Genomic DNA, 26387 nt, shown 5'->3' with positions numbered 1-26387 from the left:
AGAGGGACTTCATACATGGCAGGGAAGCAGAAGAAGAAAGGGTAACTCCTTCACCTGTTAAAAGTGTGTCTGAAATACAGGCAGGTTATCACCTTGGAGAAAGAAACCTAGAAAGCAGGGCTTCTGTAAGAAGTTTAGCACTGACAAGGTATGACAGTGCATTACTCGCAAGGTTAAAAACCCAACAATATATATATATAGGTGGAGGGCAGGCTTTTTGGCACACCAGCTTTTGATGGCATCTTATCCTGTCCCACTCGACCTAATCCCACGCGCTGTAGCCTTGGCTGGAGTAGTGATTCAGGCATGGTACAAGACCAAGAAGCACCATGGTCTGCTCTTAGTTTTCCTTGCTGTGGCATCTGTAAGAAACGCTGATGTGAGGCAGGGAGGGGAGAGGACCAGAGCCAGCAGGGTGTCATTCAGCCTTGGTTCAGCCCCACAGGAGATCCAGGGTCAGCTTTCCTCCAGCATTACAAGGCAGCCCTGCCTGTGCCAAGTCACTTACGAGCTGTTCTGCCAGCTCGAAATCCAGGTCCAGCAGATTGACTCGGAGGGGTCTGTTGTAGGTGAACCCGCGACCGAACTCCAGCTGCATCACTCTGTCAAAATCACTCACTCGGTCCAGCCCGACGAAGATGAGAGCGTTGACACCTGAGAGGGGAGAATCGGAAGGGGCTGTGTGATGGGGTGAGTGCTCTGCAGAGCCTGCACACCCTCCCCTGTGAGGATGGGTTGTTATCCACTCCTTTGATTGCAAGTAGAGCTTATCAGTTGAGGACAAGCATCTTCAAGCACATTCAGTGCAAGTTACCCAGGTGCCAGCTGGCAGCTAAATATCACAGAAAGGCAATAAAGAGCAGCAAGCACATATAGAAATCATGAAATCCTTATTCATTATTATCTAAAGCTGGAGGATTCATTAGAAAAGGTGGTAAAATGGACCAAATATTAACATAGATTATAATCACTGCCCTGAAGAGTAAAAAAATTACCTTCTGCATGCAAAGTAGATGAAGTGGCCTCCAGCTCTTCTATCGAGTCATCTACACCATCAGTAAAATGGATTATAACCTGGGAGAGAAACAAATTTGTATCAGGATCCAGAACTTTTTCAGTACAAAACACAATCAACGTGCAACCTGAAGGGCCTTCTTCCAAGGCATGCTTCATCTGAGAGGATATGGGGGAATTGCTACACCCTTTCCAGGCTATGAAGCTTTGCATTTCTGTGCCAGGTTTCTGTACTCAGCTAAAGTAGGGAAATACCTGGAAAGCAATAGTTTGCAGCCAGGCAGTGGTCATGGGTACTGGCTGCAGCAATGCTCAGCAATTGTCAGGAAAGGACCTTGACAATGCATCGGAAACTAGTGGCGCTTATGTTGCCAACTTTATCATGAATACATCTATTTAATGAATGTTTTTTTATTTACTGTGATTTCACTGTTGCTTTACCAATTACAATACATCAGAGGTCAGTTTTCCTGGCCAACACCATCCCAGTGGCCTTCATTTTGTCTTACCTTGGTGCTGCCAGCGGGTGAGGATCTGAACTTGCTCAGGTAGGACCTCAGTGTATCAGCTGTGAGGAAATAGGGCCCCTGAGTTCGCATGCCCTGAAACCTCTCAAAGAGTTCAGGCTGGTATTCAGAGAAGTCCAGACCCTCCACAGGTCCCCCCCGAGCCTGGGCCATGATGGCTACCCTGACATTGGGCTCCTGGTTGCCAGTGCAGCTGATCCTCTGCATCTGCGTTATTCTGTTCAGCACAGACTCAACTCTGGACTCCAAACCTCTCTGGGAATTGAATATATTCTGGCCAGGCCCAACATCTGAGACATCGAAGCCAAGTATCACATCTAAGTCGCAATCTGAAAGGGAAATGCAAAAACAGAAGAGAACGTCGCCATTGAGCAATGTAATTGTTTTACAAGTAATGACTTTCCCAATTGATTGTTCTGTTAGTCTTAGAATCAAGTGGTTTGGGTTGGAAGAGACCTTAAGGGTCATCTAGTTCCACCCCCCTGCTGTTGGCATAGTCCTTAGAGAAGACTCTCTCTGCATCAGGCACTGACAACATTTGATCCACAAGTGCCTTCTACTTCCTTTCATCTCAGTAATTATAACCTGGGAAAATCTGAATTTCATTGATTTTATTTGATGTTTTCCTGTGCACTTGCTGCTTAGCACTGGGAGGAGCTGACCAAGACAAGCCCAACAGGAGTCTGCACTGTCTGCTTTTCTGCAGGACTATTTAGCATGGGCTTGGAGCCACCCTGCAGCCATTGAGCTGCCCACTGGTCTGTATCACTGAGAGATCAGGCTGCTGGATGCCTTTCACTCAGCTCAGGGCTGCTGTGGCTCTCCTTCAGCTTCTCCAGAGGTTCAGGAGACACCTCTGCTCAAAAGTCAGAGGGCTGAACTGTGGCCAGTTATCCTAGGAGGAGGACTTGCCATACTGTAGTAAGTTAAGCCAGCTGCTGGGATTCTGTCCAAAAGCAATACCAGCTCACTTACTCACCCCAATTCCCCTCGCTTCACTTTTGAAGTAGCTAAATCATGGGATTCTTTCTTAGGGTAATTTTAGCTTAAACTACAACCACATATGCCCTAGCTTTTTCTCATATACCTGCCATGAGATCAAGTGGGCAAGAGAAATTCTGATTTCCAGCACACCATGCATGCCAGGGACTGAATGGCCAAGAAGCCCAACTGTCTTATTATACATATAGTAGGCTGAAGCACAAGAACAGGCAGCTCTCATACCTAAGGTTTGAAACCTACCACCATGCTCATGGAAGGGATCTGAGTCCATGCCACACCTCAGGCTATAGGCAAAGCAAAAGAGAAGGCTGGACAAGTCCGTCAACATCACTGGATATTAAAAGCCACCCTCAGGAATGGCCTGAGCACATTATGAGAGGATGGCGCTTACCTCTTGTAACGTCCGTTGTTATTGGGCACAGTTTCTCCTGCATAGCAGCTTCCAATGTAACTAGAACCTGCTCGTTGAGCTCAGACAGCTCCTGGGCTGTGGATGCTCGGAAGCTCGTGGCACTCTCACTGGCCAACCTACTGACTTCCTTCAGGTCGATGTTTCTGACGCCTACTGCAAACACCTTGACGCCTTTCTGTGTGATTTCCAAGGAGGCACTTGGCCCATCATCTGAGGACTTCCCGCCCGTGACAAGGAAGGCAATCTGGGGCACTCTCTGGTCGATTCTGCTCCCGGCCTCCTTCACAAAGTGCTTTGCCTGGATATGCCTGATGGCTGCACCGGTGTTTGCCACTCGTCCACCTTTGTAGATGACTTTGTTGATGGCATCTAAAATCTGAGGTTTGGTGGAGTAGTCCTTGAGGAAAAACTCATCAGTGACATCTGAGTTGTACTGGGCCAGTCCTACCTGGATAGAGTCACCATCCCTATAAATGGCATCCACCACAGAGTAGACAAACTGGAGAACTTCTTGGAAGTTATCTCTCCCCAGATTGATGGAGCCATCCAGCAAAAACACGATGTCAGCCTGCTTTTTTCCTTCTGGAAAGATTACAGAGAAAACACATCTGTTAATAATTGTTGGCAGCATTCATAATACTTATGATGCTTAGTGCTTTGTGAAGTGGCATCGTGTTTCTCTCTTATTTAGACTAGATGTTAGGCAGAAGTTCTTCCCTGTGAGGATGCTGAGGCACTAACACAGGGTGCCCAGGGAAGCTGTGGCTGCCTCATCCCTGGAAGTGTTCAAAGACAGGTTGGACAGGGCTTGGAGCAAGCTGCTCTAGTGGAAGGTGTCCCTGCCTGTGGCAGGGAGTTGGAACTATATTATCATTTGGGTTCCTTCCAACCCAAAACATTCTATAATTACATATACATACAAGAAGAAAGGTCTTCTACAACAATTACTACACTTCATGTAACATTTTTTGTTTTTTGTGATAGACACCCTCATATTATTTCAAATTTAATTCTATTCTTTCATACACTCAATAAAGTCATCTTCTGGGTGTTCTTTAAGTGAATGCAGCTAAAGGGTTGGGATTCAAAAGCTGTTAGTATGGAAACATTTCATATGGAAACATAAAACAAATTTTATCTGTGCTCTGTCCAGAGAAGTCTACAGGATGAACAGGAGTCTTACCAGGTCCTAGAAACCCAGGGGTTTCTGTTGTAGGTATTGGAAGCTCTTCAAGAATACTCTGCACCTTCTTTTCCAAAGTTGGGAGTCCTGTAAAGTCCTGCACCACAAGCACGCGCTCAGGATCATTGGTAATGACCTGCAGCTGGTTCCTGTCCACATTCCTGGCTCCAACACCCAGTGGTTTGATGCTCGTTGATGTGATCACGTTAGCAGGCCTGTTCACATCGTCCTGGGACCGGTCTCCAAGGATGAGAACAAGGTGCTGGGGCACTCCATCTTCTATCCTGCTCCCTGCAGACTTGATGAAGTAGTTCTTCACCACATAGTCTAGGGCTTTTCCAGCATTCAGAGGGGACCCCCCTCTAAGCCTCAAGCGGCGGATGGCTTGCAGGACAGCATTTTTGGACTTGTGGGTCTTCAGGTAGAACTCAGGGAAGACGTTATTGCTGAACTGCACCACACCAATCCGCACCTTGTTTGGCCCAACATCCAGCTGCTGAACAATTCTGCTGATGAAATCCCGAATGTGAGCCAGCCCATCGGGCCTGACACTGTCAGAGGTGTCAATGAGGAAGACTATGTCCTTTTCATCACCAGAAATATCTGCAGAAATAAAGCAAGAAGAGAGGAAATTATGTGCAAAGTCCTTGCTTAAGCTGTGCTGAAGGATTTTTGTGCTATATCTGTTGTGTGATGTAAAACTGCAAAGCATATTTTAGCCAACTTTAGGCATGGTGCTTTGAGAAGCCTCTCCAAAAGAGCTTGTGTGCAAGTGTGTGTTAACAATCTGACTCATACTCAAATCATGCATTTCTCAGAGCCTTATCTGGTTTGTTCATTAACACTCTTCTCTGGATTTGTCAGTGTTTCCACCTTCATTTTGCCCCAGATTTATTTCTCTTTCCTAGATAGCTGCTAAATGGGAAGAAACAGTTGTACATATTGTGATATTTGACTTGAATCAAAATAAGTAACATACTTAGGTACCTGACTTGAAAATCACAAGTTATAATGTATTTAAGTACTTGGGTCAAATTTCTACGTATCTGACAGTTTCCTTCTAAAACTGTACCTGTGCTGCACTTCTGCTTTTAACTGAGGAAGACCTTGGTTTATAGAGAAGGCATGAAAAGTTATTTACACGTTTGGGCAACATTTATTTGAACAGCAACACAGAAGCAGCTGGTGTTGACAGAGCCTTACCTACAGAAGGTGGCACATCTCCCAGCAGCCTTCTGATTTGGTCCCCTGTCAGGGTTTCAATAGGAGTCAGCAGCTTCTGCTCAAGGCTGGGCAGTTCCTGGAAGCTGGAAACTTGGAATACATAATCAGGACTAAGGGAAATCTGTACCATCTCCTCAGGATCCACATTCTTGGCTACCACCATAGGTGCCACCCCCACTTGTTTCACTTGGAGTGATGGGTACTCCAAGTCATCATCTGACTTGCGGGAGGAGAGGATGACCAAAAACTGAGGGACGCCTTCCTCTATGCGGCTCCCGGAGGGCCGGGTGAAGATAGTCTTTGCCACAAACTCAAGGGCCTCCCCCACGTTCACCTGCTGGCCACCCTGAGGCCGCAGCCGCCGCACAGCACTCTGCACCTCATCCTTGGTGGAGTGCGCGTTGAGCAGGAACTCCACATGCGGATGCTCGCTGAACTGGACCACGGAAATCCTGGTGGTGTCAAAGCCCACATCCAGGTTGTTCACTATCCGTTCAATGAGGTCACGGATGAGGTAGAACTCCTGGGCAGCATAGCGGGAACCATCAACCATGAACACGACGTCCCTCTTCACACCCGCTGCAGGAAGGAAGGCAGTGGTCAGAAGATGCATCACACATTGCTTATGGAGAACAGCTAAGCTCATTATCTACATCACTGGCCCATGTCTTTGGCCATGGGGGTATTGCTCATTGTTTCACTGCTTGTGATAGCTCCTGTGGCTCTCAGCAGGCAGGTGATATCAGAGAGACAGGACCAGTCTGCTAGGCACATACACAGGGAGTGCAAGAACAACAACTTCCAGAGCAAAAGAAGCAAGAGGGAGCAGAGGAAGCCTGCAACAATTCCTTCTGGGATCTCCACACAAGGAAATGTAGCCTGGTGACATTCCTTACTCAGAGCAAGTTTCCAGGCAGCCCGGGGCTGTTTTACACTCAGTACCACCCCTCTAACTTTGGCTTTCTCCTCTAAGAAAGCGTCTATTCTATTATTCTCTCAGCTTCTGCCTTTCCAGGATAAGGTTTTGCTTCCTAATACAATGTTTTCTGCAGTGATAATGCAGGACAGAGCCTCAATTGTTGCTGAATACCACACTGATAAATGGGGATGGAGGGAAGCAGTCTGGTTCTGAAGGGAAGGTACTGATAGAAGGGCTTCAAATGGACTGATCTGGGATGTGTACCCTTCACCCCAGGCATAAGCTGGCTGGATTTCATTCTGAGCGAGACCAGAAATGGAAGATCTGATCCTTTTCTTGATGCTTCCAGCTTCCCTTCCCCCAGTAAATGCGTGTGGCAAATGTAACACATGTCAGCAGGTCTTCCATTTAGCAGGAAGCTGACCTTGATTTATAGTGGTGTGAAGACGTCCCTATAGCATCTAAATGATGCATTTTCCATTCCACAAGGAATAGCATGGACTTAAAATCCATCACAACTTAAAATAAGATCAAGGTATTAGCATTTATTTTGTGGGTCTTCCATGAGGATACAACAAGGATGACCTTGAGGAACTGGGCTTAAAGGTGGCTCAGCTTAAGTTACACAGCTCCTACCAATCCTAAAGTGCATCAAAAATGAGACCAGGATGGACTTGGGATCTTAGCTGAGACCACTTGCTTTTCTCAGTTTGTGTTGCAACCATGATGTTATTAAACATCATATTCTGCCGCTGGCTCTCGGTGCAGACACAAACATCTTCTCACCTGGGCTGGGTGATGTAAAAACCAGATCAGGGGCAAGTGACTCTATTTCTTTCTTGGTCAGGCGGATGACTCTGTTGGAGACGACCTGCTGCACCGTATCCAGCTGGCTGAAGTCAGGCACAGAAATGGCAAAATCTGGGAGGAAGGAAATGGTCTGCAGCTCTGTGATATCAGCATTTCCAATCCCAATGCCAAAGGGCACAGTGCCACTTGTCTTCAGGACCACCGAGGGCCTCCTTACATCATCCTGGGACCGGTCAGCAGTCAGCAGAATCAGGAACTGTGGGACGCCTTCCGCTATCCTGCTGCCGCTCGACACAGTGAACACATTCCTGATGAGATAGTCGAGGGCTGCTCCAGTGTTCAGAGGAGATCCTCCCATAATCTTCAGCTCCTGGATGGCACTGATGAGATCTGCTTTGTCTTCATGGGTGTCAAGTAAGAATTCGGGTTGCACGGCATTGCTGTACTGTGCAACGGCGACACGGACTTTGTCACGACCGATATCCAGGCTTTCAACAACTCTTTGGACAAAGGTCTTCAGTAGAGGGAAACCTCTTCTGACACCATCTGAGCCATCGATTAGAAACACCACATCCTTCTTCTCACCTCTCTCAACTACTGTTTGAGACAAGGGAAGGGGGGAATAAGTAAGATTCTCTTTTGCAGTGGTTATTAGTCTCCACATACATTGAACTGAAGGAGTACAAAAGCTCAGGGAGGGGGAACTGAGGAGTCAGGGTGTATGGTTCAGTTCCTTTGCCATCAGATGCAGTCACTGGTGAAGAGGCAGATGGGTGGAAGTCAGTGGAAAATGCTGCGCAACATGTGCCATGCCTTATCCACTGAGTCATAGAATCATAGAGCCATATGAAATAGGGTGCCAAGGGACTCTGGGTGCCATCTCCTACTTGAGGCTGGGAGAAGCTGGCTGCTCCCAAGGGGCCTGTGAAGCTGGTACATATGGCTTTGCAATATACAACAGGAATCTGGGGCATTGCATACTGCAGAGAGAGTGCTTGCAGGGAGGCAGTGAGAGATGGAGAGCTTTCCCAAGGCATCACTGAATTTAGAAATAAATAATCCTGCTCATGCTCACGCAAAATAAAAAATTGCTGGAAAAGACACCCAAGTGAAAACCATGAAATCTTTTCTAAAATGCCAGACACTGGAGATTTTTTTTAAAACTGGTTTTTTATATCTTTACTAACTTCAAGCATAAAAAAAGAGATGAATTCTGACCAAACATTCTTTTTTAAAAACAACACAAATGAGACTGAAACACCAAAGATTAGAGAACTGTTGAGACATTCTGCTATTAACAGAATTGGAAAGCTTTGGCTCAGTAAAGCAGAAAACATCACTGCCTGTCAAACAGCAACTGATGGATGGTATCTCCAAAAGCGACGCTGTCTTGCTTATAGCAGAGTCAAGTGGGACAAACAGGAGCGCAATCTGTCCCTCTGAAGAAAATCTTATGAATAATGGAGTTAACAAAGGCAGTTGAAGACTTTATGCAAACTTCAGATCAAGTTTATTATTTAAGAGGAATGTTGGAAACTTGGTGGGCTAATGCATAGGACTGGAATGATAATATAGCTTGCACTGAGCCATAGAGATAGGAAGAGGGATCAGACATTGCCTGGTGCATAGCAGTTTCAGACGCTTTTTCTAAGGTTCAGGAACAGCGGAAGAGACTCCTATCAAAAGTGTCTGATAGCAGATGATGAAGAAAAAATATGGGTACTCTTACAAGGTGTCTGTCATTTAGCCAGGAATATTAGAAGTAGGTGGATGCAGCTATCTGTGAGCGAATGGCACAGTTATTCACAGTACTTGATGGTCAGAGGGATTCAAAATGATCTTGACAAGACAGAAGTGGTTTGGAAAGGAGGGAGCAGCTCAAGAGCACTAGTCTATACTATAAACACTAGTTGAGACAGAAGCTGCACAAATATGGGAAGGGCAATGACTCCACAAGCAAAGGATAGGGTAAGAGACGACCAGTGGATACCATTATTACACTCCGGTCATTTGGAGCAGGCTGATGTTGGAAAGACAAGGGTGAAAAGGTAGAAAAGACCTACAAGACCTACAAGGAAAGATTGAATGAGTTGGGTATACAGCTGGTGACAGGAGGACCAAAAAGAGACGTACATGGCAAGCTTAAAGTAAATGAAAGGCTGTCACACAGAACATGGAAACGAGCTGAATTCTGTATCCTTCTTTAGCTGAAAGAGATGTAAAAGGTTTAAACTATGACTAGGAAGGCAGAGGTCTGACATTAAGAAAAAGTATCTACTGATACAGATAAAAGCAATCAAACAGATTGATTATAGAGGCTGGGAAATCTCTACTGGAGGGTTTTAAGGACAGATTAAACCAATGTCAACTGGTTCTGGACAGGAAGATCCTGTTGGGGACAAGAGTATGTAGCAGATGGCACCCTGAGATCCCTTCCAGCCCTGTATCTTGTTTATGTTTCTATGATTCTAAGTCCATCTGCCTAGGACTTGTATACAGAGATGACATGGATGTTATTACACACTTCATTCTCCCCACCTGCTGTTGGGAGATAGGTTAATACCCAAGGAAGGGCTGCCTTAGGAAATCACACAGCTGGACCTGCATCATTTCCAGGGCCACAATGTGAATTTATAATTGTGGCTGTGTGATTTGTTTTATGATTTTTTTTTCTTCAGTTAATCCACACTCGCCTATGGAAGCTGATGGTAACTGAGCCAAGAGCACCTGATTTACTGGTGCATAGGTACAAAATGTAGAAATTGCTGTCATATCCTGTAAGAAATAATGGAGCAGAAGCAAATCCAGTGTGTGCAGTGCTCCTTGCTCCTTACCACTCCTCCAGAAAAGGGAGGGTGGAAAAAGAAACTGAGACAAGCCTTTATTTGCTTCTCCTAGCCCTTGGCCAGCACTGCACATGAACTTATGTGAGATCTCTGGGGCAACGACTCTGCAGCATTTCAGGTTTCTACCATGTTTTATACACCAGTAACAGCACCAACTGCAGCTCTTGCAGCTGAACACAAGGTTTTTTTCCTTGCTCATCTTTAAAATTCAGTTTGGACCTTCTTTTCTGGATCAGGGTCTGACCAGAGGAGCAGTTTCTATGCAATGGTTTTAAACTTCACCAGACCCAATTGTCCCAGTTACCAAGTTGAGGGGTCATATAAGTGGTGTCTTTCAGCCTTTTGGAAACCCTGGGAGTCCCTGTACCTGTCGGCTGAAGCTGGATAGTTTTCAAGAGGTTGACTATGTCTGGCTGAAGCTCTGAAATCCGAGGGAGGGAGTCGACATTCAGGATGAACTGTGGGGCATACACGATCCTTTCCAGCTCTACGGGGTCAGCACTTTTGGCTTTAATAACAAAGGTCACAACTCCTGCTTGCTTCAGAGCATCTGATGGTTGCTCCACATCATCGGTTGATCTCCCAGCAGCAAGGAGGACCAAAAACTGAGGAACTCCTTCCTCAATCCTGCTTCCAGCTTCCTTCACAAACAGCCTTCTTATAGCCTCATCCAGTGCAGCTCCAATGTTCAATTGCTTCCCAGTTTTTATCCTCATTCTTTTCACTTTGAGAAGCATGTCTTGCTTAGATGGGAGTTCAGCAAAGTCAAATTCAACTTGGATGGTGTCACTGAACTGAGCTACAGCTACTCGTGTGGCATCTGGACCCACGTTCAGGTCAGAAATGACTTTGTGTACAAAGTCCCGGACAGCAGGAAAGCTACCCAAGAGGTTGGCTGAGCCATCAATCAGGAATAAAATATCTTTCTTGCTTTCTAGAATAAATTCACAAATGAAAAGAGGGGAAAAACAGAGATGAGGGCATTTTTCTTCTCAAACATCATCCTAGAAAATTCTCTGAAAATAAGCTCGGTTTCAATATGCAAAGTCAGTGATTTTTATATACCAAAGTATTCAAAGGCTACAAGACTAAACAACACCTTTGACTTACTTATCTGAGGAAGAAGAGGAAACAAGAACACCTCTACCCTAGGACTCAATAAACTCAGGCACCAGATAGTCGTATCATACACTGTGTTGCATCATATCATTCACGTCATAAATTGGCTGTTTCAGATTAGGCCAGTGATGTTGATATAGTCTAGCAATATGCTGCTAATAGAGGCATTAAGTACAACAGCAGTGGAGGGTTGTGGGGTTTCTGTCTATTTAAAGGCTTAGTAGATAACAGGTATTAGTTCATACATACATACACACACAAAGCATATTCTGTATTCTCTAAAAATACCTCTAGTTGCATCACAAGGAGCATCCAAATCCATAGGCTAGTTATGACTCTGGGAGGAGAAAAAGGCTTTTATCTGTTTCCATTTGGTGGCCTTTTAATCTCATTGAATATCCAAGGGAAAACCAAGCATCTCATATCTGTGTGCTTAACATCTTTCATATTAATCTTGATGGTGTCCTTTCCATACTAAACAATCCTGGTTGTTCTTAAGTCTTGATATGCAAATAGCCAATATAAGGGAAATAGTGAGCAAATACCTGTTTAAAAATGGTTATATTTTCTGACAGCTTTGGGGTTTAATGTTGGAGGATAACTTGGAATATCTGGAGTCAAATTTGGCCTCTGTAACAGCCTGATAACAGCACTTTGACAAAGTGGCTCTGAGGAAGGATTTAGTCACCTGTACCTGGCTAGAACTCTGCTCCTCTGTGCTCTTTGGCACAACTTTAACCTTTCCACACCACTCTTGGTGGCCAAAAGTGTATGTTCCCATTGCCTGAGTTAGTGCCAAAGATGCACTTAGAGGTTGTGACATGATTAGGGCAACAGAAAGGGACCACCCGAGTGACTGGTGGTTGTAGACTCACTTTGATCCTGACCTGCCAAAAGGGTTAAAATTGTGCTGACTTTGATGTGTGTTACAAATTAAGAGCAGCTAGTTTAACCATCAATACATAGCCCAGCTATGTATTGATACACAGCCTTAACTGCTTTGATGACTCAGGGCCTTGTACAGATGTGAAGGTGTACGTTGGGAACAAACTGTCAAGACAAACAAGATTAACTTAATGCAGTCAGCATGCAGGAAGGTAGGTATTACCTGTCGGGGCGAGTGGAACCTCTTCCACACCTCCACTAACATATGTTGTTATAGGCTTATTTAACTCCTGGGGTAAAGCCGCCAGAGCACTGAAATCATCCATAAAATATACCATTCTTGGATTAAATGCAATCTGTTCAAGCTCTGCCTTATCCGCACTCCTAACTCCAACAGCAAAAGTCATCACTCCGGCCCGAGCTAATGCATTGGAAACTTGCAGGAAGGGATCGGCAGACCTCCCTGCCGTCACCAGGACTAGGACCTGTGGCACTTGTTCATTTATTCTGCTCCCACCAGCTTCCGTGAAGTGATTCAAAAGCACAAAGTTCAGTGCAGAGCCAGTGTTCAGCACTGACCCCCCCTTGGGCCTCAGCTGCCCCATACGTTGAATTATGTCTGATTTGGTTTGGTACGAATATAGAAAGAACTCTGTTTTAGGAGTGTCACTAAATTGCACTAAGCCAACTCGGATTTTGTCACTGCCGACATCAAGGTAGTTAACTAGGGTGGCAACAAAGTCACGCACAAAGGGGAAGTTGGCATTTCCGACGTTGAGTGATCCATCCAAAAGAAAGATGATATCCCTTTTGGTTACTTGAACTGCAGTAGAGCACAGAAAATAACATGAGACATCACAGAAAACAAACACGGATTATTTTTTGTCATGTGTGCATACAGCGTACGCTGTACACGCATGTAAACATGGTTAGGTGGAAGGATGAGAAAAAGAGATGGGAAAGAGTGTGATCAGCACAGAAGTAACAAGGACCTTGCTGGAAACGACAAAATTGGGCAGGGGAAGTTCCTGATGTGTATTGAAAAGTCTTTTAAATGTCAGGTTTATCAGTGGGGCTTAGCATCTGCCATGGCAGATCTTTTCAATGGCTGCCAGTACCAGAGCTGCATGCTCTGCCCCAGACCCTTAGCCATCAAAAAGCAGCTTCTTTGATTTTGATGGAGCAATACTGAATTATAGCTATAGACATCTTGCTTATCTGCAAGTCAATACACAATTACTTGGGCCTTTCTAATGAAGCTTTAGGGAATGCTTCTGCTTTTGGCATTTTAAGTGGGCTTCGACACCCTCTTAGTGGCAGCAATCCCCCATTCCATGGAGATGCTCCCATGCATCCCCATGTAGAGAACCATGTACTGCCCTGCAGTGACTTCCATGGTCATGCTGTGCAGCCAGCAGCGGCTGGTCTGTGGTGCAGGGTTAAGTTCCACTTATATGGGGAAACACTTTTGCCAAGTAACCATTTTGGTTGTTATTTTGAGTGGGTATTAAAAATACCTTTTACTGATAGGCTTAGGAAAGTTGGTCGAAACCAGACTACAACAGCTGCTTGAGCCACCTGCTCGTTTGATGGCTACATATAGTGCAGAAAACTGCAAGTTGATGTCTGCAGTTATGGGCATACATTTTGTGGGCTGTTGAAGGGGGAGAAATTTCCCACTTCTGGCCATAATCAGCCAGTTCTTAGCTCCTTTTTTAAACTTAAGTCTTTCCTGGGCTGTCTCCCAGAAAAGTGTGTTTTAAGGCCCAGGGTGAGACAATATCTAGTTGAAACAAAGCAGATTGCCCAGTGTCAAAATCAATATGTTACTAATAATAGTCATTCTATGGAGTAGGATATGATTACTTGCTTATGGTGTATGTGAATAGCTGTAAGTACAATAGAGCAAAAGGACTGGAAAAAGGGAGAAGCTGCATGAATGAGCTTTACAGAACAAGGAAGTCTGGGAACACTTTAAATTTCCATTGAAGATTAGAATGCCAGGTTTGTGTATAGCCATGCAAAACTGCATTAGCAAGAAACACATTCTGAACAGAAAAAGCTTATTAAATGATAAGTACACACCCATTTAAACCAATGGGAACCTCACTCCTGACCTCACCAGGAGCTGGAGAAAGTCCTGGTTTTCAATGTTCATACGCCATAAGGCAGAAATGCAAGGTTCAAATACGATCTAGCATTAGTTCAACCTCAAGCAACCCTATTAGGAAGAAATCCCGAGAAATCTGGTATATCTCTACTCAGCTGCACCACCTCTGGAGATGCAGTGGAAACTGCCTGAAAAGACATGACTAGCAACTGGATTGCTTCCACATGACTGATGTCAATGGCAACACCAAGTAAAAAGGATCCACTGGCTTCACAGGGCTTTGAATCACCTTCTAAACAGATTAAATGAAAAACAACATTGCTATAGTCTCATGCATCTCTTAGGGCTTGAGCTGAGTAAATGACAAAAGAATTGTAAATATGTTCTGAAAGGGTGAGTTCAGTCGGTGTTAGGCCACATTTCTGTGAACATCTCCAGAACAAACTTGCTTATTTTCTTGGCACTCAGAAGAAACTTTCTTGAGCAAATCTCCCCCAGAAATGTTTCTCAAACAGGGAGAGCTATTTTAACATTCACAGTGTGTCCTGCTCATAGATCACACAAACCCTCAGTGAGAGAAAAAGCCTCCACTCTATGATTTCAGTACCTGACTAGTAAAGCACACCTTTCATGTCAAGGCCTTTAAATGTTGGTGACAAATATGGGATGGGACAAAAATCTCCAAGAAGGAATGACAAAGCTGCAATAACAACCACACTACCAAATCCACCGCTCTATTCCTGCTCATTTTGCAAATCAAAGAGACAACATTTAGTTATGCTGAAACATGTGCTTGATGCTTTTTCCCCCTTATCTCCATATGTCCTAGAATAAGGGTTGACAAACATAAACTGTATGTCTTTAATTAGAAACAGGTCATTAATTACCTGATGGCGGCTCTTGGATAATCAGTCCTCCAGAGAGTGTCCTGATAGGCGACAGTACTTCAGGAAGAATGGCTTGCATGAACTGGACACGGAAGTCATTTGGATGGAACACAAAATCGCTCTCATAGGCAATCTCTTGAAGTTCTGCCAGGTCGGCATTTCTTGACCCAATGGCAAGGATCACTATACGGTTCCTTTTCATCTCTGCTGCAGCTTGGTCAACAGCATCCATGGACTTACCACCAGTGATGAGCACCAGCATGGGGAGCACCCCTTCCTCCATCCTGCACCCAGCAGCACTGGTGAAGAAGTTGTTCCTCACAAAGTCCAGTGCCGAGCCAGTGTTCAGTGCTGTACCACCCATGAGCTTCATTCTCTTGACATTAGCCATCACATCCTTTCTGCTCTGGTGGGTGTTAAAATAGAACTCTGGCTTCACAGTGTCTGCGTACTGTGCCACCGCAACTTGGATCAGGTCAGGTCCAACCTCCAGCCTTTGGACAATTTTGGCAACGAAATCACGAATTGCATTAAAGGGGGCAGTCCCCAAAGCAGTTGAGCCATCTATCAGGAAGACTATATCCTTCTTGTTCACTTCAATAACTGCAAGTAATGCATGAACATATAGTTAGCAGAAGCCTTCACCACACAGCAGATCAGTTCTAAGTCAAAAATTCAGCAACACTTAGGACTTCTTGTCTGTCTGAAGTACTGTTACTCTCAACAACTTTTAAAGTCTCTTGCTTTCAAAACAGAATTATTGTCTGAGTTCTAGCAGAGAGTTAACAAGAAATATGAATGTTTTCCCTATCTAAAACACAGAAGAGTTTAAGAGTTGCAAGAATTGCATTGTTTATAAAACAATATTAAGATGCACATACATGTCGAAACAAGAAAGGCAAACAGGAAAAATCTTGGTACTCAGCTGGCACGTGAGTTAAAATAAGCAGGTGATGCTTCCTCTATCTGCAGTGGAGCCATCAGAATTATGCCAGAGCATAGTTTGGTTTCAGAAGGATTAGGTTTCCAAAAGCAATGACAATAGAACAGTCTCCACTCATTCAACGTACCTGGACTTTGAGTCTTCATATCCTACATCTTATCCCTTATCTAACAAAACCAAGTTATGATTTTTCTTGGCACAGCTAGCCCAGCCATGGAAGAGCTGAATCATATTCTTGTTGCCATGTCTTTAACAAAACAGGTCCCCTACGTTGTAATCTCTGAAACTTTATTACTGACTACGTCAAAGGAAACAGAACAAGCACAGTTAGCTTTCCAGTTCCTGGGCTAAGTTTGAAAGAAGATAGTTAGCAAAGAAAAAAAACCCTGTTGTGCAGCATTGGAACCAAAGCACCGTCATATTTAATACAGCAAATGTACACACAAAAAAAACCCAGTAAATATTAACAAGACCAACACCGCTGTGATAAAAGCATTATACGTCATTGTCATAGGAGATAATCTGGATACCATCTTTTATACAACCCCACTCACATCATCACCTTCCCGATTTCATACCATTTAAGTGAAAAAGAAAACCTTGTGTTGCTACCAAGTTATGCTGGAACATTTTGGATCATTGCATTATGTTGGACTTGGGGTTTCCTTAAATTGCCAAACCACCTAAGAGCTCCTGAGATGGGGTCAGTATTCAAGGCGCAGGTCCATCGCCTCCCAGGCTTATCACTATGATCAATGCACAGCCCGGGGGAAGAGGAGACCCAGAATCGGTGGGATCTCAAACCCCTCGGGGCAAGTGGAAGCAAACACTCATGTATGGCCTGGATGGCAAAGGGCAGCCCCTCAGCCCATCAGTGCTCCTCTGAATGGAGGCTATTTACTTTGGAGTTGAACAAAACCCAAAGCTTTGGCTGCAGTCCTTCTTGGCTGGACACCAGCTGGCAATGGAAAGCAGCTGGAGGAGCAGGAGCCTTCCCAAAGGCTCATCTTCATCAGGTTTCTCATTAGGAGTAAGTGCCACGAGAGTGGGCTACCCCAAGGAGTGATTTAGAGCTGAAGATAACATCCATGACTCCGCTGCCTCTCTGTCCTCAGTCCCCAAGAGACCTGCCTCCAACACCAATGCAGTCTTTTGCACAAGCCTTTCGCAGTCTCGCTAGAAGTTGTTTGATTAAGGACCAACTGTCAAAATGTGAAGATTAGAATAGCTCACCTTGGTGCCGTCAGAGACACAAAGTAATGAGAACCTGCACAAAGCTAATCTGGTGGTACTCTCCACAAAATACAGCCTCACATGAGCTGCCAGTGACTTGCAGTTGGCTGCCCAGGTTGTCAAAACAGAGCTACTCACAAAGCCACAAGCATTCGTTTAAACAGTTCTTTTCCCAGAACCATTATATCCACCCCTCATTCTCTCAGCTAAGTTTTTTTCATCAGTTGCTCCGAGGACTGAAAACAGGAAACTTGCCAAATGGATAACGAAGGCTGAAATCTCTGCTTTTTGTCACCCAGGAGAGATGTCCAAAGTACTTCCTTAGCTTCTCAGCAGCTAGATACCCAAAAATGGAGACCCTGAAAGCTTTTGACTTTTTATAGAAGTTTGTGGGAAATATGAAAGGGGCTTTGCAAAGATGAGGGAGCAGGGGAGGAATAGCTCCCTCCACTCCTCATTTCTCTTGCAGCTCTCAAGCCTGCACTATGTTTTATTAGAGGAGAGGAATTCAGGAACCGAAACCAAAACCCACAAGAGGAAACAAACCATGGTGTTAATTTCAATGGATGCAATTAAAGCAAAAGCATTTAAGCAATCCTATACACGTCTCATAGGATTGAGCCCAGTAAAGCTGATGGCAAGTCTCCCAGGACTTTCAAAGGATTTCAGATCAAAGCATTATGTCTTTGACTCTAAAGGCTGGGAATGCTGGAGGATGTCAGCACTGAACCCAGCCCTGCATAGCTCCCTCCTCATTGCAATCTCAGCTATCTTTGGTGAAGCATCTCTCATAATTTAGACATCCAGGATCCGCAGCAGTTAAAGGAGAGGGGAGAAGAAAGTCAGAAAGGCACTTTGAGGTGTCTGTTCACCTCAGAAGAACTAATGTTCAGCTAACATGAGGGCTAATGTAAGGCGGGGTGACTTCAGTATTTCACATGGAATGTTTGGCACCTCAGTGGGTTTGGCATCCATTTTGGGCTGCGGTGTGTCCCACACCAGTGCTTTATGCTGCAGATTTCCAAGGCACTGACATGAATCAAGCAGAACAGTCAAAATTAGTTTCCATGGGTGCTAGGGAAAGGAAATTCCCTAAAGCTCCTTTGAAAACACCCACTTCTCCATTTAGCGTATTCATCTGTATGTAATTGCACAGACTGATGCTATAGTTGTACCTGCTACAAATGAGCTGGCATTTTAAGAGACAAATATAGAAGTGCAGATGAAACCAAATACAGCAACGTTTTTAATCTCACCATTCAAACTGTTAGAAATCAGAGGGGAAGAAAGAGAGGTTTTCTATTGAGCTACATGGGTCATGGCATGCACATTCTAGCTAGACAGGCAGACTTCAGCTTATTTAGCAAAATATGGTTCTTGTGACATGCTACCAGCAAAAGTTCTTTATGTTCTTTCCTGGAATAATCAAGGCAAGGTCATAAAATGATCTTTCAGGCAAATTCCTCCCTTTGATTTGAGCCACAGGACAGCAATCATGTTTAGGCATAGATCAGCAAAGACATCTGGAACACAGTTTTATGTGTCAACATACATCATGAAGTGAACAGTATGTACAGAACTCCAGACTGGCACTTGGATCCCAAAAGTATTGTTCCCATGGAGCATCCTGGTAATTAAGTGCAGCAACTCCAGCCTGGCCCTTTCCAGGAGCCTCTGAAGTACAATGTGCTGTGTCTTCCATAAAGCCTCTCTATCAGTAAATTTAACTTAGTCATAAAAACATAGGGTGAGAAACTCCTAATCACCTAGCTGTGAATCCAGATATTCATTATTCCACTGCACCTGAGCTAATGCTAGTCCAGAAACAATATCAATAAGGACTTAAGAGTGACAAAGTGACTTAAGTGGAATATTGACACCTACATTTTCTTTTTCCATGGCCTCACAGTAAATTTTCTCAGCTGATACATTGAAGGGAAATAGATGTTAGCAAGGTAGGGATTTCACTTCAGAAGAGCTAAAGGTTGTTTTGCTTTTTAAGTTCAGCAACACAGGAGTTTCACCATTTTCCCAAGGACAGTGCACAGTTTCAATGAGGTATGGAATTCTACTGTTTTAACAAGCTGTGAAATAAGGATCCATTTAACATCTGTGATAGCTTCCTCAGTCAAATTTCATTCTTATGACACTCAGCTGGCATATAATGTAAGCTAATGTGACATGGATGTTTTCAGAACTGACAGTGGTGCAGGATTTAATCCTAAAGTCCTTACATACCCCAAAAAGGATTATATGAGATTTTTTTATACCCTGCTTGTGTCCTTTAAAGCCCCATGCCATGCCAGTGACTGACACACAACCTCACAGCTTTCAAAAGATAACTCACGGGGCAAAAGCGTTTCTGCCCATCAGCAGCAGTGTCCTTCCCACAACCAAGAGCACAGAGATTCATTGCAAAAGGAAAAAAAAAAGCAATTAGAAAAATAAGTGTTTTTTTCAAGTGTGCAAAAGCTCATTCATTCATCACAATGCAACAGTCTAGAAAGGCATACATACCTTCAGTCACAATGGTTGGGGCCTCTAACAAAATGAGTCTTTGGGCCACTCCAACAATGTTGGGCAGTAATAATTCTCGAAGAGCATCAAGGTTACGGATATCCAGGGCAGTAAATGCGAAGCTTCCATCAGTAGCAATCTGCTGCAGCTCTGCACTGTCAGCATTCAGGACACCAATGCTAAATGAAAATATACTAGCTTGCTTCACCGCTAACAAGCCCTCTCGGATATCATCACTAGACTCTCCACCACTTATCAGTACTAAAATCTGCGGCACCGCTTCCTCTATCCTGCTGCCTCCTGCCTGGGTGAAGAGGTTCTCCACCACAAACTCCAGTGCCGCACCAGTGTTCGCTTCCTCGCCACCGCGGAAACTAAGTGCCTTCACGGCATCCAGAACTTCCGCTTTTGTGGAGTAGCTGTTCAAAGCGAACTCGGTTCTGGGTTGATCACTATACTGCACCACCCCAATGTGTATTTGCTGAGCTCCAACTCTGAGGCTTTCAATCAAATTTACAAGGAAATCACGTATGGCTTGGAAATTGACACTTCCGATGTTGTCTGATCCGTCAATAAGGAAAATAAGGTCAGCAGACTCTTGAGCTTTAAAAAAAGAAATGCAAAGGTGAAGGCATTAAAATGGGTGATTACATGCGGTTGTACAGTGTTCTGACATGTTTCTTGGAAAAACAGTAAGAAACACGAAAATGAGCAAACAAAACACATGTTCACTGAGGAGGTTTGCCTCTTAGTTCTGCATTCTGATTGAATAAGAGTCCCCAGCCCCAGCCCAGTAGCATCTACTGCTGATAAAGAGACATAACCTGAGCCAGTGGCTGCAATTACACAGGGGTCAGAATAATTGGCACATGAGGAGAAAACTTGGAAAAATACATTCTTTTTTCCTAATCTAAATCCATTCCATCTGTGGCCAGTACCGTCTCAATACTTAGAGCCAAAAGGAAAAGGTGAATTTTGGTGATAATTCACCCTGAAGACAGTGGGTGAGGACAGGGAGATTTCAAGGAGGTTTTCCTCATTACACTGATTTTTATTTTTTAAATGAAAACCCACTGTTATGCTGGAATCATGTTATTGGAACCATGGAAAGTTTCAGCCTCTCTGCTGCAATTCTTCTCTTTTGCTGGTTAAAAGCAGTGGCTGAATTTATTGGCTTCTCCCACCATGAAGGATTATTATTCCAAATGCATTTGTTGGAAACAAGTGAAAAGGTCTCGGTTATTATTCTTGCACTGTAACTCTTTTACCAGCAGCCAGCACAGACACAATGGTATTGAAGACCTGCACAGCTGCCAACTACACCAAACAATTGTCTTGCTTTAGTTACTTTGCACAAAGCTGCATTGATTATCGATGGAGGGGTTGGGTTGGTATTTTTCATACGGACTCTGGATATTCAATCAGGGAATGCAGAATCAGGTTAAAACAGGGTGATGAAATCAGTCATGACACAATTATCCAACTCTATTTGTTGTGACCATACCCAGATGATTGCAAGCATCTGCTGAGAATATACACACTCCTAAAAACCCCCAACCTTTTATATGGTATGAACATGATTGTGAAGGGGAAAACATTTTTTGCTGTGAGACTTACCGAAGCAGACCAAACATGCCCTGGTGTTTGCTGTTACTCCTTTTGTTCAACTAATTTATACCCATCAATGTCACCAAGAGCTGTGTGCATGCAAACAGGGGTAAATACCACCCAAAAACATGCTCAGACGTTTCCATGCTATTACTCTCCAACCTTGTGAAGAAACCAAATTTCAGACTATTTGCAAATGCATTGTTTGTAAATCCCACTCAGCTCTCAACTTTTAAAAGTCAAAGGTGAAACCAATAGCAAAACTGGCATGGAGTTTAGCAAGGCCAGAGATAAACCTGTGGTCTTTGGTATTAACCAGCAGTGGTAAAACCATTGGTTTTGGTTGTTTTTTTTCCCCTGTTTAATTGTTTTTCTAGTAAATGTTTTCATAAATCATGATGCCACCAAGAGATTCAAATACTACCACAATTCCAGTGACTAAAGAGAAGGTCTTCAGGGCATCACCACTTCCCTGGGCCAACTCCATAGCCAATGTTGGCTTTAGCATGGTTCAGAATTGTAAAGGACTGCAGGATTTGTTTTTCCATTGAGTCAAAATTTAGGGGTGCTTTGTGCTGGTTTTACTGTGCCATTTTCAGGTGGGATGTACATGTTCTATTTCATCATATAAATGAAGGGAAAATCTCAATGTGGTTGTACCCAGCGCTGCTTTAGATACCCTGAACATCTTTTTGAGGAACAAGGTTTCAGACACCAATGGGTGTCATCACAGCAGCACAGGTCACTCCCGCAGGAGAGAAAATAGATAGGAAACAGATATATTGGATAATGTGTCATCACTGTAAAAAAAACTTGTACTTCAGTGCACATTTATGGAACAAGCTGGTGCTGGAGAACAAATAAAAGCATGCTTGTTACACAACTAAGCAAGGAGGGTCAGATGAGACAGACAGCTCAGGTTTAACAAATACATCAGGGCAAACTTGGGGCTGACTTTCACATTTATCCTAGTCAGCTCTGGGGACCACCAAAGAACAACAGCTTTGGTACTCTATACTGGAAGCGCTATGGGACTGGGGGGGGGGGGGGGGTGGTTAATATTTCTGTTTCATATCAGGGCTCATTTTTAGCATAACTTCCATGGCATTTTTACACATTTCAGGCAAACATTATTTGTACCACGCTTTGCACATTCTTGTGATCCAATGTTTAGGACCTGTAACATCTTTTCCTATGTTTCCTGATATTCCATAGATCACCCATGCAAGTCACACAGGGACAAAATGACTGTAGTAGGATTAACTTAAATTTGGGTTATGGGGGAGAGAGAAATGCTTGCAAAAAAACTCTCACAGTAGAAGTGAACTTAGAAATGCATGATAAACACAAAGGAGGCAATTGCCTTTAAAGCTTTTAAAGAAATGTCTACGATTCCAGATATTCATGTACTATTGGGTTACATGCTGGTGTGCCCCTGAGGAGGACAGCCAGTGCAAAAGAGCAATTCCCCTGTGATTTCAACAGGGAAGCACTGTGGTCTTCAATGGAGAAGCTGCAAAACAGCCACTGCAGTGCTTGTTGATTGGAATAACACTCATTTTCACATATAGTGACATGAATGTCTTAGAACTAGTGAACCTTACACCACCTTTCTGGGGCAGCTGCTTTTCTTCCCTGTGGCTTTCACGTGATCTGGATATTTGCCCTGTCAAGCACTTTGCACAATAAAAACACACATGAGCACAGCCTTTTGGTGTTGCTCAGTGTCATGCAGTGATGGAGAGCACTCAGTGGGTCTGGCGTGAGGGTTAATCAGGCAAGACAACACAGGCGGATTAATGTTATACTGCCTCATTACACTGCCGTTGCCTTACATCACCCCGCAAGCTATTGACCTTCAGATGGAGTCTCAGGAATAAAAAGAAAGGTTTGATCTCTGGGGCTTCTGCTGTGAAACACAACAAAGCTGCCCAAAGGGCCCTTTCCATGAACAGTGAAAGGCTGGAGGAAGTGTCTTGTTTTTTTTCCAGGCAAATTGGGTTCCCAGCTTGCAGTCAGCACAGATCTGTTGAAGCCCAGGTGGTTTGAAGAGAGGTTTCAGTCACAGGAAGGGTCCAGCACTCCAGAAGGTGGAAGCCATCAGCTTGTACAGAAGACATTTGAGTGGTATTGCAAAAGGGGCTCTCCAACCACACACCTTTCTCCAAGCACATGAGAAGAGAGGCTAAGGGCCAGCTCAGGGATGAGGTTTCAGTGGAGAAGGTGTCCACCAAACTGCTTTTCGTGTCTTCCGTCAAGAATGACTTTCTGGAGTAGCACGTTGCCTGTCTCCCCCCTGCTAGCTGCAAGGGGACATGCTGCATGGTGTCCCTGCAGCCAACAGTGACCTTCTCAGTCTTGAGGGGTTTTGGTCAGGGACTCAAAGAATCATTGCCACAGCTTGTGTGCTCATCCCCTGTTTCTCCACCTTGGGAGTGGATAGGATGAGGCAATTTAATAACTCTGCAGAGCTCCCTGCAGAGTTATTAACTTGAGCTCCTTTCCATGCCATGGGTGCAAAAGGATGGTCACAATAGGTCACTGCCCATCCAAGGGCTCCTGTGCTACCTCCTGGGATGCCAGCTCAATCTGCAGGTGACAGCACACTCAATAGCTACAAACATGAGGCCACATGCTTCAAACCTTTGTTTTTAAACCTCTTGAACGTCCATCTCAGTCTTGCCCCTACAAAGGCTTTAAACAGCGCAACGCCAGCAGATCCCATGCTGATGGAAGCCATCAGCAGTCAGCCATTACCTGTGATGTCTTTAAACAGTCCTTTGGCCCCAGCCTTTTCTGGAGTCATGGATGAACGGACACTCGCCACTAAATCTCCAACTATGCCGTGGAGAGCGGTAAAATTCTCTAGGTTGAAAAGGTGCGTATCGAAGGGTTCGCTTGCTATTTCCTGTAACTCCCCTTCCACTGCATCCTGCACGCCGATCGCAAACAGGTTTACATGGGCTGATTTAAGGACAGATGATGGCAGAGACACATCATCCTGGGATCGTCCGTCCGTTAACACTATAATAACCTGGGGGACACCTTCACTGGCTCTGCTTCCAGCAGCTTTAGTGAGATGGTTCTCGATTAGGTACTCTAATCCTTTTCCAGTCTTGGTGCCTCCCCCCACGTAAGGCATGTTGGCAATATGGGACAGGATGTCCTGGGTAGAGGGGTAGGTATTTAACTGGAACTCTGTGTGGGGGTTTCCGCTGAACTGGACCAGGGCAAAGCGAAAATCATTTCCTCCCACATCTAAAGCTTTTACAACATCATACAGAAACTCTCGAACCAGTTGGAAATGTTCCTTCCCAATGCTCCAAGAGGAATCCACTAGAAATATTATATCAGCCACAGCAACGGGTTTGACAGCTTTAAAAAAACAGATGGGGATTTAGGATTTTCTATCAGTCAGCACAAGCAGCATCCTCCTCCTCGCCCAAACAACTGACAGTCTCTTGTGCATGGTGAAAGTGAAGCTCAGCTTCCCCTTATCGCCTGCAGCACAGCGGGAGGTGCTGGAGAAAAGCCAGACAGCCATCAGCACCCTGACACCACAGGCACTGAGGGACAGAAGAGGACAGCATGCGACCTACCCTTCCCACGGAGGGGGAGGCAAGATGCTTCTCCCTTCCTGGACCTCGCTGCACAGATCTGAGCCATATCCCTGCAGCTTCACGACTGAATTCAGGCTTGCTCAGCCCCTAGCTGCCCGTGGTCACATGCAGATTTTTTGCTGACTCAGGGCTTTACTGCCTCTGTGGCAGTGCTCAAGCAGGAAGGGCTGCTCAGTTTAAGCAGCCTGGGTGCTGGCATGAGTTTTCCACACTTTTCCTGCTGCTAACACCCACCTCATGACATCAGCTCTGGTCCCAGAGGCACCAGTGCCTTTCTAGAGGTCGGTGGCAGTGTTCTTTTCACTGCTAAAGCTCTCCAACACATGCAAGCAGGGCAACACGGCTCTGCCCAGGAGAAAACCTGCTTGGGGCCAGCTGGGGCGCACGTCCTGCACCTCTGTCCCCCGCAGAGCATCCTCAAAGGCACGCCATTGGCCAGAGACATGCTTGGGAAGGCACCACACACATTGGCCAGGGTCTGAAAGGACCCTCAGTTGGGTGGGAGCTGAGGAGAAGGTGAACCACAACGGACCATCGACATGCATGTTAAAAACCAAAAGGTGTGAACTACTGGCACGTTTGTACAGGTGAAGTCATGAAATGCAGCACAGTCTTACCTGCTTGCTGCTGGGCATGAAGCAAGCAACAGCCTGAGAGTAGGACATAAAACACTGCCTCAAAGGGCAAATGTTGGTGTTTCCGCATTTTGGTCTTTTATCTGAGTTTTCCTTTTATTATCCTTATTTTGAAGCACCCAACGTGAGACCTAAGGGAGGAAAACAGGGAGAGTGAGGAACAATGGCAGTGCTGGTCAGGCATGGGTGAGGCACAAGACAAAAAAGCCAAACCATGGGGTTTTGCAATGCTTTTGTGCAGGGTAAAAAAAACCCAAACCTCTACGGCTGTACAGAATCTGTTCCTAGCAAGCATTTCTTTGGAAGAGGAATCATTGCTCACATAATTGACATTTAATCACCCCTGTGGACTTGGATAGCTTTCTTCTTGCCTGTGCTGCCCCAGGTAATACCTAATACATAGGAAAACGGTCAGCTCAGGTTTCTACCACCAACCCTCAGACCTGTGGTGGCCTCTCACCTGCATTACCTTCCCATGGGTGACCAGCTCCAACAGCTTGGTGAGTGCGTTCCCTCTTCCTGCTGCCCTTTCTTATTTCGTTTTTCACGAGCACCATGACCGTAACTTCCCTGAGCACCCCTTTTGCCTCAGCTCACCTCTTCAGCTGCCCCAAACATACAAATGGACGTTTCATTACTCCAGATCCAAGTGAGCCACATGATCAGGAAGAAGCCCTTGGCCTCCTGCAGGCTCACAGCCTGATCATATTCTGGAAAGGCACCAAGAATACTATTTCATATGTTGGAACCAGAAATAAAACTTAGGCAAGTTTCTTATCTGTGCTCCCCCTGGTGAGCCTCCTGAACCAATGCCTTCTGCAGGAGAGCTGTGGTTCTGTTGTCATAAAGACAACAAATTTATTATTTCATGTTCATTTCCAAGCCTACAGAGC

The 26387-nt window shown here is 44.8% G+C and overlaps 1 protein-coding gene across 17 annotated transcripts in view; it reads right to left on the bottom strand.

The window, feature by feature from the left end:
- The window catches only part of LOC133273098 (collagen alpha-1(XI) chain), a 472710-nt gene extending 447090 nt beyond the window's left edge, over positions 1–25620 (bottom strand). For 9 of the 17 annotated variants that reach the window (XM_061461051.1, XM_061461147.1, XM_061461156.1 and 6 more), the window contains exons 1-13: positions 25477–25620; positions 23997–24614; positions 19632–20234; positions 14939–15541; positions 12165–12764; positions 10305–10871; positions 7068–7688; positions 5342–5941; positions 4139–4741; positions 2935–3537; positions 1524–1870; positions 996–1074; positions 509–654 (exon numbers count right to left, since the gene is read on the bottom strand). In XM_061461051.1, the coding sequence (XP_061317035.1) occupies positions 509–654; positions 996–1074; positions 1524–1870; positions 2935–3537; positions 4139–4741; positions 5342–5941; positions 7068–7688; positions 10305–10871; positions 12165–12764; positions 14939–15541; positions 19632–20234; positions 23997–24614; positions 25477–25564 (6078 nt within the window). In that variant the 5' untranslated portion in view covers positions 25565–25620. The remainder of the gene's footprint in view (positions 1–508; positions 655–995; positions 1075–1523; positions 1871–2934; positions 3538–4138; positions 4742–5341; positions 5942–7067; positions 7689–10304; positions 10872–12164; positions 12765–14938; positions 15542–19631; positions 20235–23996; positions 24615–25476) is intronic. The other 8 variants (XM_061461075.1, XM_061461251.1, XM_061461106.1 and 5 more) reach the window with 5 other exon arrangements.
- Positions 25621–26387: the final 767 nt, after the last annotated feature.

The sequence above is a fragment of the Pezoporus flaviventris genome, unplaced genomic scaffold (assembly GCF_033815535.1).
Source record: "Pezoporus flaviventris isolate CSIRO_AGI_PZ_B2104156 unplaced genomic scaffold, CSIRO_AGI_Pfla_v1 ptg000001l, whole genome shotgun sequence".
Taxonomy (NCBI): Eukaryota; Metazoa; Chordata; class Aves; order Psittaciformes; family Psittacidae; genus Pezoporus; species Pezoporus flaviventris.
Note: the sequence above shows the minus strand (reverse complement) of the source record. Positions and strands in the feature narration are given on the sequence as shown.